This window comes from Oncorhynchus clarkii, unplaced genomic scaffold, assembly GCF_045791955.1.
Source record: "Oncorhynchus clarkii lewisi isolate Uvic-CL-2024 unplaced genomic scaffold, UVic_Ocla_1.0 unplaced_contig_10308_pilon_pilon, whole genome shotgun sequence".
Taxonomy (NCBI): Eukaryota; Metazoa; Chordata; class Actinopteri; order Salmoniformes; family Salmonidae; genus Oncorhynchus; species Oncorhynchus clarkii.
The window spans coordinates 25853-38183 of NW_027258095.1; the positions used below are offsets into that span (position 1 = coordinate 25853).

General features: G+C 49.1%; 1 protein-coding gene across 1 annotated transcript in view; it reads left to right on the forward strand.

Moving 5' to 3' along the window:
* The window catches only part of LOC139395362 (probable E3 ubiquitin-protein ligase makorin-1), a 51407-nt gene that overhangs the window by 620 nt on the left and 38456 nt on the right, over positions 1–12331 (forward strand). The window contains exon 2 of the mRNA XM_071142930.1: positions 404–538. Coding sequence (XP_070999031.1) covers positions 404–538 — 135 coding nt within the window. The remainder of the gene's footprint in view (positions 1–403; positions 539–12331) is intronic.

Here is a 12331-nt window from a genome sequence, read left to right on the forward strand (position 1 = left end):
TGTAATAGTGCTACTGTGTTTACTAGCTGTCCACTGGTCTCTGAATTCCGCTGGATATTAGTTGGAGTTACACCAATGGAGTATTGAGTCAAAGCTCCTGAAATAATGGTATCATTTAGGCCTTAATTTTGTCCCAAGTGATACATTTGTTTTATTGATAACAGGAAGAATTGTTTCTAGTCTTCATGTTCCCACTGTGACGTTTTACAACGAGCATCATCGTTCGGTTCAAAAGCTACATTCAGGCTGTTTGTTTGAACACCTCTGTTTGTAATCGATGTGAAATAACTTCAGCAGACATTTATTCCCATTTTGTCTTTCCCTTTCGCAGGTGTTTCAACAGAGCACATTTCAAATTATTTGTGTGACTTTTTTTTGTGTTTTGTCTTTGGTTTATTCGCAGGTATTTCATGCATGGGCTTTGCAAAGAAGGCACCAACTGTCGATATTCCCATGATCTCAACACCAGTCAACCAGCTGCAGTTATGATTTGCAAGTTCTTTCAGAAAGGAAACTGTGTGTTCGGCGACCGGTGCAGGTAAATATTATTTAAAGTTTAATATGTTCCTTTTAGGTGTTGGGCCGTAGCAAGCTGCCTTGTAGGTGGTTGGCCATAGCAAGCTGCCTTGTAGGTGGTGGGACATATAGCAAGCTGCCGTGTAGGTGGTGGGCCGTAGCATGCTGCCTTGTGGGTAGTGGGCCATAGCATGCTGCCTTGTAGGTGGTGGGCCGTAGCACGCTGCCTTGTAGGTGGTGGGCCGTAGCAAGCTGCCTTGTAGGTGGTGGGCCGTAGCATGCTGCCTTGTAGGTGGTGGGCCATATAGCAAGCTGCCTTGTAGGTGGTGGGACATATAGCAAGCTGCCGTGTAGGTGGTGGGCCGTAGCAAGCTGCCGTGTAGGTGGTGGGCCGTAGCAAGCTGCCGTGTAGGTGGTGGGCCGTAGCATGCTGCCTTGTAGGTGGTGGGACATAGCAAGCTGCCTTGTAGGTGGTGGGCCGTAGCATGCTGCCTTGTAGGTGGTGGGCCGTAGCATGCTGCCTTGTAGGTGGTGGGCCATAGCATGCTGCCTTGTAGGTGGTGGGCCATATAGCAAGCTGCCTTGTAGGTGGTGGGCCATATAGCAAGCTGCCTTGTAGGTGGTGGGCCATATAGCAAGCTGCCTTGTAGGTGGTGGGCCATATAGCAAGCTGCCTTGTAGGTGTTGGGCCATAGCAAGCTGCCTTGTAGGTGTTGGGCCATAGCAAGCTGCCTTGTAGGTGGTGGGACATAACAAGCTGCCTTGTAGGTGTTGGGCCATAGCATGCTGCCTTGTAGGTGGTGGGACATAACAAGCTGCCTTGTGGGTGGTGGGCCATAGCATGCTGCCTTGTAGGTGGTGGGACATAGCAAGCTGCCTTGTGGGTGGTGGGCCATATAGCAAGCTGCCTTGTAGGTGTTGGGCCATAGCAAGCTGCCTTGTAGGTGGTGGGACATAACAAGCTGCCTTGTAGGTGGTGGGCCATATAGCAAGCTGCCTTGTAGGTGGTGGGCCATAACAGGCTGCCTTGTAGGTGGTGGGATATAGCAAGCTGCCTTGTAGGTGGTTGGCCATAGCAAGCTGCCTTGTAGGTGGTGGGCCATAGCAAGCTGCCTTGTAGGTGGTGGGACATAGCAAGCTGCCTTGTAGGTGGTGGGCCATAGCAAGCTGCCTTGTAGGTGGTGGGCCATATAGCAAGCTGCCTTGTAGGTGGTGGGCCATATAGCAAGCTGCCTTGTAGGTGGTGGGACATAACAAGCTGCCTTGTGGGTGGTGGGCCATAGCATGCTGCCTTGTAGGTGGTGGGCCATATAGCAAGCTGCCTTGTAGGTGGTGGGCCATAGCAAGCTGCCTTGTGGGTGGTGGGCCATAGCAGGCTGCCTTGTAGGTGGTGGGCCATAACAGGCTGCCTTGTAGGTGGTTGGCCATAACAGGCTGCCTTGTAGGTGGTTGGCCATAACAGGCTGCCTTGTAGGTGTTGGGCCATAACAAGCTGCCTTGTAGGTGGTGGGCCATAACAGGCTGCCTTGTGGGTGGTGGGCCATAGCATGCTGCCTTGTAGGTGGTGGGCCATAACAGGCTGCCTTGTAGGTGGTTGGCCATAACAGGCTGTCTTGTAGGTGGTGGGCCATAACTAGCTGCCTTGTGGGTGGTGGGCCATAACAGGCTGCCTTGTAGGTGGTGGGCCATAACAGGCTGCCTTGTAGGTGGTGGGCCATAACAGGCTGCCTTGTAGGTGGTGGGCCATAACAGGCTGCCTTGTAGGTGTTGGGCCATAACAAGCTGCCTTGTAGGTGGTGGGCCATAACTAGCTGCCTTGTGGGTGGTGGGCCATAACAGGCTGCCTTGTAGGTGGTGGGCCATAACAGGCTGCCTTGTAGGTGGTGGGCCATAACAGGCTGCCTTGTAGGTGGTGGGCCATAACAGGCTGCCTTGTAGGTGTTGGGCCATAGCAAGCTGCCTTGTAGGTGGTGGGCCATAACTAGCTGCCTTGTAGGTGGTGGGCCATAACTAGCTGCCTTGTAGGTGGTGGGCCATAGCAAGCTGCCTTGTAGGTGGTGGGCCATAGCATGCTGCCTTGTAGGTGATGGGCCATAGCATGCTGCCTTGTAGGTGGTGGGCCATAGCAAGCTGCCTTGTAGGTGGTGGGCCGTAGCAAACTGCCTTGTAGGTGGTGGGCCGTAGCAAGCTGCCTTGTAGGTGGTGGGCCGTAGCAAGCTGCCTTGTAGGTGTTGGGCCATAGCAAGCTGCCTTGTAGGTGGTGGGACATAACAAGCTGCCTTGTAGGTGGTGGGCCATATAGCAAGCTGCCTTGTAGGTGGTGGGCCATAACAGGCTGCCTTGTAGGTGGTGGGATATAGCAAGCTGCCTTGTAGGTGGTTGGCCATAGCAAGCTGCCTTGTAGGTGGTGGGCCATAGCAAGCTGCCTTGTAGGTGGTGGGACATAGCAAGCTGCCTTGTAGGTGGTGGGCCATAGCAAGCTGCCTTGTAGGTGGTGGGCCATATAGCAAGCTGCCTTGTAGGTGGTGGGCCATATAGCAAGCTGCCTTGTAGGTGGTGGGACATAACAAGCTGCCTTGTGGGTGGTGGGCCATAGCATGCTGCCTTGTAGGTGGTGGGCCATATAGCAAGCTGCCTTGTAGGTGGTGGGCCATAGCAAGCTGCCTTGTGGGTGGTGGGCCATAGCAGGCTGCCTTGTAGGTGGTGGGCCATAACAGGCTGCCTTGTAGGTGGTTGGCCATAACAGGCTGCCTTGTAGGTGGTTGGCCATAACAGGCTGCCTTGTAGGTGTTGGGCCATAACAAGCTGCCTTGTAGGTGGTGGGCCATAACAGGCTGCCTTGTGGGTGGTGGGCCATAGCATGCTGCCTTGTAGGTGGTGGGCCATAACAGGCTGCCTTGTAGGTGGTTGGCCATAACAGGCTGTCTTGTAGGTGGTGGGCCATAACTAGCTGCCTTGTGGGTGGTGGGCCATAACAGGCTGCCTTGTAGGTGGTGGGCCATAACAGGCTGCCTTGTAGGTGGTGGGCCATAACAGGCTGCCTTGTAGGTGGTGGGCCATAACAGGCTGCCTTGTAGGTGTTGGGCCATAACAAGCTGCCTTGTAGGTGGTGGGCCATAACTAGCTGCCTTGTGGGTGGTGGGCCATAACAGGCTGCCTTGTAGGTGGTGGGCCATAACAGGCTGCCTTGTAGGTGGTGGGCCATAACAGGCTGCCTTGTAGGTGGTGGGCCATAACAGGCTGCCTTGTAGGTGTTGGGCCATAGCAAGCTGCCTTGTAGGTGGTGGGCCATAACTAGCTGCCTTGTAGGTGGTGGGCCATAACTAGCTGCCTTGTAGGTGGTGGGCCATAGCAAGCTGCCTTGTAGGTGGTGGGCCATAGCATGCTGCCTTGTAGGTGATGGGCCATAGCATGCTGCCTTGTAGGTGGTGGGCCATAGCAAGCTGCCTTGTAGGTGGTGGGCCGTAGCAAACTGCCTTGTAGGTGGTGGGCCGTAGCAAGCTGCCTTGTAGGTGGTGGGCCGTAGCAAGCTGCCTTGTAGGTGATGGGCCATAGCATGCTGCCTTGTAGGTGATGGGCCATAGCATGCTGCCTTGTAGGTGATGGGCCATAGCATGCTGCCTTGTAGGTGATGGGCCATAGCATGCTGCCTTGTGGGTAGTGGGCCATAGCATGCTGCCTTGTAGGTGATGGGCCATAGCATGCTGCCTTGTGGGTAGTGGGCCATAGCATGCTGCCTTGTAGGTGATGGGCCATAGCATGCTGCCTTGTGGGTAGTGGGCCATAGCAAGCTGCCTTGTAGGTGATGGGCCATAGCATGCTGCCTTGTGGGTAGTGGGCCATAGCATGCTATCTGCTTTAGTTTTTGAGATTCTAGAACTCTGCCAAGTCGTGCTGAGAGATTTGGTGCTGAGAGATTTGGTGCTGAGAGATTTGGTGCTTTTTGAGGTCTGGTTCAGATATTTACATGAAATACATTATAAAATAATGGCGTTACAATTATTTTATAGCTCTTTTTAATGGAAATTCCAAAGCCCAAAAATAGTGAACATTGAATTGCCAGAACAGTAAAAATATTCCATTGTCTCGGCGTTCCACATTGGGTAGACGTCTATGAAATTATACATATTTCAGTTTTGTATATTACTTTAGTTTTCTTTAATGACTTATTTTTCATTCCTTAAAGTAGCCTGATCACCTCATCTCTGTTCAGGCAGTAGCAGCCAGCCAGGCCGTCTAACTTTGTCCTGCCCCACACTGTACTGTCTGTACTCATTCTACTTAGCTAGCCTGCCCACACTGCACTGCCTGTAGTCTGTACTCATTCTACTTAGCTAGCCTGCCCACACTGCACTGCCTGTAGTCTGTACTCATTCTACTTAGCTAGCCTGCCCACACTGCACTGTCTGTACTCATTCTACTTAGCTAGCCTGCCCACACTGCACTGCCTGTAGTCTGTACTCATTCTACTTAGCTAGCCTGCCCACACTGTACTGTCTGTACTCATTCTACTTAGCTAGCCTGCCCACACTGCACTGCCTGTAGTCTGTACTCATTCTACTTAGCTAGCCTGCCCACACTGCACTGCCTGTAGTCTGTACTCATTCTACTTAGCTAGCCTGCCCACACTGCACTGCCTGTAGTCTGTACTCATTCTACTTAGCTAGCCTGCCCACACTGCACTGCCTGTAGTCTGTACTCATTCTACTTAGCTAGCCTGCCCACACTGCACTGCCTGTAGTCTGTACTCATTCTACTTAGCTAGCCTGCCCACACTGTACTGTCTGTAGTCATTCTACTTAGCTAGCCTGCCCACACTGCACTGCCTGTAGTCTGTACTCATTCTACTTAGCTAGCCTGCCCACACTGCACTGCCTGTAGTCTGTACTCATTCTACTTAGCTAGCCTGCCCACACTGTACTGTCTGTACTCATTCTACTTAGCTAGCCTGCCCACACTGCACTGCCTGTAGTCTGTACTCATTCTACTTAGCTAGCCTGCCCACACTGTACTGCCTGTAGTCTGTACTCATTCTACTTAGCTAGCCTGCCCACACTGTACTGTCTGTACTCATTCTACTTAGCTAGCCTGCCCACACTGTACTGTCTGTAGTCATTCTACTTAGCTAGCCTGCCCACACTGCACTGCCTGTAGTCTGTACTCATTCTACTTAGCTAGCCTGCCCACACTGTACTGTCTGTAGTCTGTACTCATTCTACTTAGCTAGCCTGCCCACACTGCACTGCCTGTAGTCTGTACTCATTCTACTTAGCTAGCCTGCCCACACTGCACTGTCTGTACTCATTATACTTAGCTAGCCTGCCCACACTGCACTGCCTGTAGTCTGTACTCATTCTACTTAGCTAGCCTGCCCACACTGTACTGTCTGTACTCATTCTACTTAGCTAGCCTGCCCACACTGCACTGCCTGTAGTCTGTACTCATTCTACTTAGCTAGCCTGCCCACACTGCACTGCCTGTAGTCTGTACTCATTCTACTTAGCTAGCCTGCCCACACTGCACTGCCTGTAGTCTGTACTCATTCTACTTAGCTAGCCTGCCCACACTGCACTGCCTGTAGTCTGTACTCATTCTACTTAGCTAGCCTGCCCACACTGCACTGCCTGTAGTCTGTACTCATTCTACTTAGCTAGCCTGCCCACACTGCACTGCCTGTAGTCTGTACTCATTCTACTTAGCTAGCCTGCCCACACTGCACTGCCTGTAGTCTGTACTCATTCTACTTAGCTAGCCTGCCCACACTGTACTGTCTGTAGTCATTCTACTTAGCTAGCCTGCCCACACTGCACTGCCTGTAGTCTGTACTCATTCTACTTAGCTAGCCTGCCCACACTGCAATGCCTGTGGTCTGTACTCATTCTACTTAGCTAGCCTGCCCAAGTATGGCTGCAGAGCTGTCTGAAAATCATTCTACTAGTTCTTCATAGTAGATGAGGTATACTTTCACAAACTGTCTCTGTCCCTGTCGTTGTTTTGTAAGTTTCTCTCTCATGTGCTCTCTGAGTGTATCTAGCCCAACGTAGCAGGTGTAGAAAGTGTATCCCGTCCAAAGATCTGTAAATAATGATGAGATGCTCATGCCCCTGGCCCTAACAATGGCAGTCATTGTCCCAAAGGCAGGAAGGCAAGGTGACAAGCTTAGATCCAAAATAAGCCCATAGAAAGTCATTGTACTTATTTTGCTAAGAGTAAAACCTCTCGCTTCGCCTCTTTCTCTCTGATCACTCTCTTGAGTCGGAAAAAAAAATGGCGCAATGAATTATGGTCATTGTAGGTAATTACCACATTTCTGCGCTGAACTAGGTTGAATATTTGCGAAAATGAAAACTACCACTTCCTACATCGTTCCGAACTTGATTTCTCTCAAATTATTTGATTTCTCTCTAGAGAAACTGCGTGTTGGGCTCACAAACACCAGAACGAAATGGAATTGAAGTAATTGAATCAATGTCGGTCAATTTGTTTAAAAAACATAAATAATGAAAAAACGTCACGTTGGTTAACCAATCAGCACTACTGTGGAGGGAGGAGCTTGTTTTTACATTTTGTGTATTTATTTATTCTGAACACATTTCTGTTTGGCAAAGTCAATTTTTGCAAATTATTTCAAAGTACTTAAGTTCGCTAGCTGGACAGGCAAACGCTGCGGAGTACCAAACTGTAAACCAATCAGAACTTGTGTACTATCCATGGTACTACGTCTGCCAATCACGGAAGGAGGTATCGAGGTCCTGGTATAGAGGTCCTGGATGGCAGGGAGCTCTGCCCCAGTGATGTACTGGGCTGTACACTACCCTCTGACACCGCCTGGTATAGAGGTCCTGGATGACAGGGAGCTCAGCCCCAGTGTTGTACTGGGCTGTATACACTACCTTCTGACACTGCCTGGTATAGAGGTCCTGGATGGCAGGGAGCTCAGCCCCAGTGTTGTACTGGGCTGTATACACTACCCTCTGACACCGCCTGGTATAGAGGTCCTGGATGGCAGGGAGCTCTGCCCCAGTGATGTACTGGGCTGTATACACTACCCTCTGACACCGCCTGGTATAGAGGTCCTGGATGGCAGGGAGCTCTGCCCCAGTGATGTACTGGGCTGTATACACTACCCTCTGACACCGCCTGGTATAGCGGTCCTGGATGGCAGGGAGCTCAGCCCCAGTGATGTACTGGGCTGTCCACACCACCCTGTGTAGCGCATTGCGGTCGGATGCCAAGAATGATAAAGACCGTTCGTATTGCATTCTGCATACTTCAAGTGCACTCAAACAGATATATTATTTCAGTCTTTGGGAGCTTCAGTTAACACACTGACAGCCAATCAAAGGCTGTGTTTACATCTTAGATGCCATTGGCTGCAGGATACAGTATGTTTAGTATTGACGGCAGTAGGATACAGTATGTTTAGTATTGACTGAGACGGCAGTAGGATACAGTATGTTTAGTATTGACTGAGACGGCAGTAGGATACAGTATGTTTAGTATTGACTGAGACGGCAGTAGGATACAGTATGTTTAGTATTGACTGAGACTGAGACGGCAGTAGGATACAGTATGTTTAGTATTGACTGAGACGGAGACTGCAGCAGGATACAGTATGTTTAGTATTGACTGAGACGGCAGTAGGATACAGTATGTTTAGTATTGACGGCAGTAGGATACAGTATGTTTAGTATTGACGGCAGTAGGATACAGTATGTTTAGTATTGACGGCGGTAGGATACAGTATGTTTAGTATTGACGGAGACGGCAGTAGGATACAGTATGTTTAGTATTGACGGAGACGGCAGTAGGATACAGTATGTTTAGTATTGACGGCAGTAGGATACAGTATGTTTAGTATTGACGGCGGTAGGATACAGTATGTTTAGTATTGACGGCAGCAGGATACAGTATGTTTAGTATTGACTGAGACGGAGACAGCAGTAGGATACAGTATGTTTTAGTATTGACTGAGACGGAGACAGCAGTAGGATACAGTATGTTTAGTATTGACTGAGACTGCAGTAGGATACAGTATGTTTAGTATTGACTGAGACTGCAGTAGGATACAGTATGTTTAGTATTGACTGCAGTAGGATACAGTATGTTTAGTATTGACTGAGACTGAGACGGCAGTAGGATACAGTATGTTTAGTATTGACTGAGACGGCGGTAGGATACAGTATGTTTAGTATTGACTGAGACGGCAGTAGGATACAGTATGTTTAGTATTGACTGAGACGGAGACGGCAGTAGGATACAGTATGTTTAGTATTGACGGAGACGGAGACAGCAGTAGGATACAGTATGTTTTAGTATTGACTGAGACGGCAGTAGGATACAGCATGTTTTAGTATTGACTGAGACGGCAGTAGGATACAGTATGTTTAGTATTGACGGAGACGGCAGTAGGATACAGTATGTTTTAGTATTGACTGAGACGGCAGTAGGATACAGTATGTTTTAGTATTGACTGAGACGGCAGTAGGATACAGTATGTTTTAGTATTGACTGAGACGGCAGTAGGATACAGTATGTTTTAGTATTGACTGAGACGGCAGTAGGATACAGTATGTTTTAGTATTGACTGAGACGGCAGTAGGATACAGTATGTTTTGTATTGATGGAGACGGCAGTAGGATACAGTATGTTTAGTATTGACTGCAGTAGGATACAGTATGTTTAGTATTGACTGAGACGGCAGTAGGATACAGTGTTTTAGTGTTGGCGGCAGTAGGATACAGTATGTTTAGTATTGACTGAGACTGCAGTAGGATACAGTATGTTTAGTTTTGACTGAGACGGCAGTAGGATACAGTGTTTTAGTATTGGCGACAGTAGGATACAGTATGTTTAGTATTGACTGAGACTGCAGTAGGATACAGTATGTTTAGTATTGACTGAGACTGCAGTAGGATACAGTATGTTTAGTATTGACTGAGACGGCAGTAGGATACAGTATGTTTAGTATTGACTGAGACTGCAGTAGGATACAGTATGTTTAGTATTGACTGAGACTGCAGTAGGATACAGTATGTTTAGTATTGACTGAGACGGCAGTAGGATACAGTATGTTTAGTATTGACAGAGACTGCAGTAGGATACAGTATGTTTTAGTATTGACGGCAGTAGGATACAGTATGTTTAGTATTGACGGCAGCAGCAGTAGGATACAGTATGTTTAGTATTGACTGAGACGGCAGTAGGATACAGTATGTTTAGTATTGACTGAGACGGAGACGGCAGTAGGATACAGTATGTTTAGTATTGACGGAGACAGCAGTAGGATACAGTATGTTTAGTATTGACTGAGACTGCAGTAGGATACAGTATGTTTAGTTTTGACTGAGACGGCAGTAGGATACAGTGTTTTAGTATTGGCGACAGTAGGATACAGTATGTTTAGTATTGACTGAGACTGCAGTAGGATACAGTATGTTTAGTATTGACTGAGACTGCAGTAGGATACAGTATGTTTAGTTTTGACTGAGACGGCAGTAGGATACAGTATGTTTAGTATTGACGGCAGTAGGATACAGTGTGTTTAGTATTGACTGAGACGGCAGTAGGATACAGTATGTTTTAGTATTGACTGAGACTGGTCAGTCAGCTTTTCTTCTGAGAACAGTTAGCAGGCTATGTAGTGGAATTCTCTTCCGGGGAATCATCTGACACCTAAGAACGCAACGCTACGAAACGCCACAGCGGTTTCCTAATGTCAACATGTTGTTCACGTTGCTTGCACGCACACACATACCCATACCGGGGATCAACCAGGCTAGAGATCATTAAGGGCCCTAGTAATGGGACAACATCTGCCGTCATATCAGCCTATTGCCCTGATGGAGACATAGATTACCCAGAGCACACTGCGCCTCCAGCTGCTGTTTCTTCATCTGACCATGTTTTCTCTCATCGTCTGAGAGCATCTGGGTCATGGAGGTTTTTGCACAGGGCTATTCGTTTCTCCTATGTGGAGATTCTCTCACCTGTCCATCTCCTCCTCATTTTAAATGCTGTCACTTGTCCCCTGAAGCTTAACATTATCTATCACCCACCTGAGGGGTATCCCAGGAAGCAATATAGAGCTACTTAGAAAACCATCCCAGCTTCAGTGACCTTCACATTCCAGGTCAGACTCCATCCGTACTACGACAGTGACCTTCACATTCCAGGTCAGGCTCCATCCGTACTACGACAGTGACCTTCACATTCCAGGTCAGGCTCCATCCGTACTACGACAGTGACCTTCACATTCCAGGTCAGGCTCCATCCATACTACGACAGTGACCTTCACATTCCAGGTCAGGCTCCATCCGTACTACGACAGTGACCTTCACATTCCAGGTCAGGCTCCATCCGTACTACGACAGTGACCTTCACATTCCAGGTCAGACTCCATCTGTACTACGACGGTGACCTTCACATTCCAGGTCAGGCTCCATCTGTACTACGACAGTGACCTTCACATTCCAGGTCAGGCTCCATCCGTACTACGACAGTGACCTTCACATTCCAGGTCAGGCTCCATCCGTACTACGACAGTGACCTTCACATTCCAGGTCAGGCTCCATCCGTACTACGACAGTGACCTTCACATTCCAGGTCATGCTCCGTCCGTACTACGACGGTGACCTTCACATTCCAGGTCAGGCTCCATCTGTACTACGACAGTGACCTTCACATTCCAGGTCAGGCTCCATCCGTACTACGACAGTGACCTTCACATTCCAGGTCAGGCTCCATCCGTACTACGACAGTGACCTTCACATTCCAGGTCAGGCTCCATCCGTACTACGACAGTGACCTTCACATTCCAGGTCAGGCTCCATCCGTACTACGACAGTGACCTTCACATTCCAGGTCAGGCTCCATCCGTACTACGGCGGTGGATATTGCTCGTTCCGCCAGCCGCTAACTCTCCCAGCAGGCTTGTAACTGCACGTCCATGTGGCGAGTCGAACGCCAAACGATGCTGAGACAGTCAGCCATGGGTGGGTGCCGCGTTTTTCATTTGTGCCGAAAGTTTTAAAAAAAATAGTTATTGTTAATTCAGCAGGCTGTGGTGTGAAGCAGGCTTTGGTGTGAAGCGGGCGGGCTTTGGTGTGAAGCGGGCTGGCTTTGGTGTGAAGCGGGCGGGCTTTGGTGTGAAGCGGGCTGGCTTTGGTGTGAAGCGGGCAGGCTTTGGTGTGAAGCGGGCTGGCTTTGGTGTGAAGCGGGCGGAGCTTTGGTGTGAAGCGGGCAGGCTTTGGTGTGAAGCGGGCAGGCTTTGGTGTGAAGCGGGCAGGCTTTGGTGTGAAGCGGGCAGGCTTTGGTGTGAAGCGGGCAGGCTTTGGTGTGAAGCGGGCGATGGAGATGATTGCACGAACTGGAAGTCTCTCTAGATAAGAGAGATGACTAAAATGTAAAGCATTAGCCTGGTCCCAGATGTTTGAGGTCTTGCCAACTCCTATGGTTTGTCGTTACAATGACCGTTGGAGTGGGCAAGATGGTCCAAACCGACCAAGCTAGCTAGGTCAACATGACAATTACCCAACAACTCAAAAACACTCCAAATCAAACACTCGTATTTACATTGTGTTCTGAGGAAGTCCGACTGCCCTACAATGTCTCTTACTGTGTAAATAATCTTGGGTTGTAATTCTATGCTGTGTTGTTGTGTTACTCCTAGCAATGTTTGCCCAAGCAAGGCCTTTCCTGGTGTTATCTGTTTTAAAAAACAAAATGGCAGGCTGGGAAATGGGATTGAGACTGAAATGGCGCCGAGTAAACATGTTTTAATTGTGCCGAGTTGAGATACTCACTCGAGTAATCG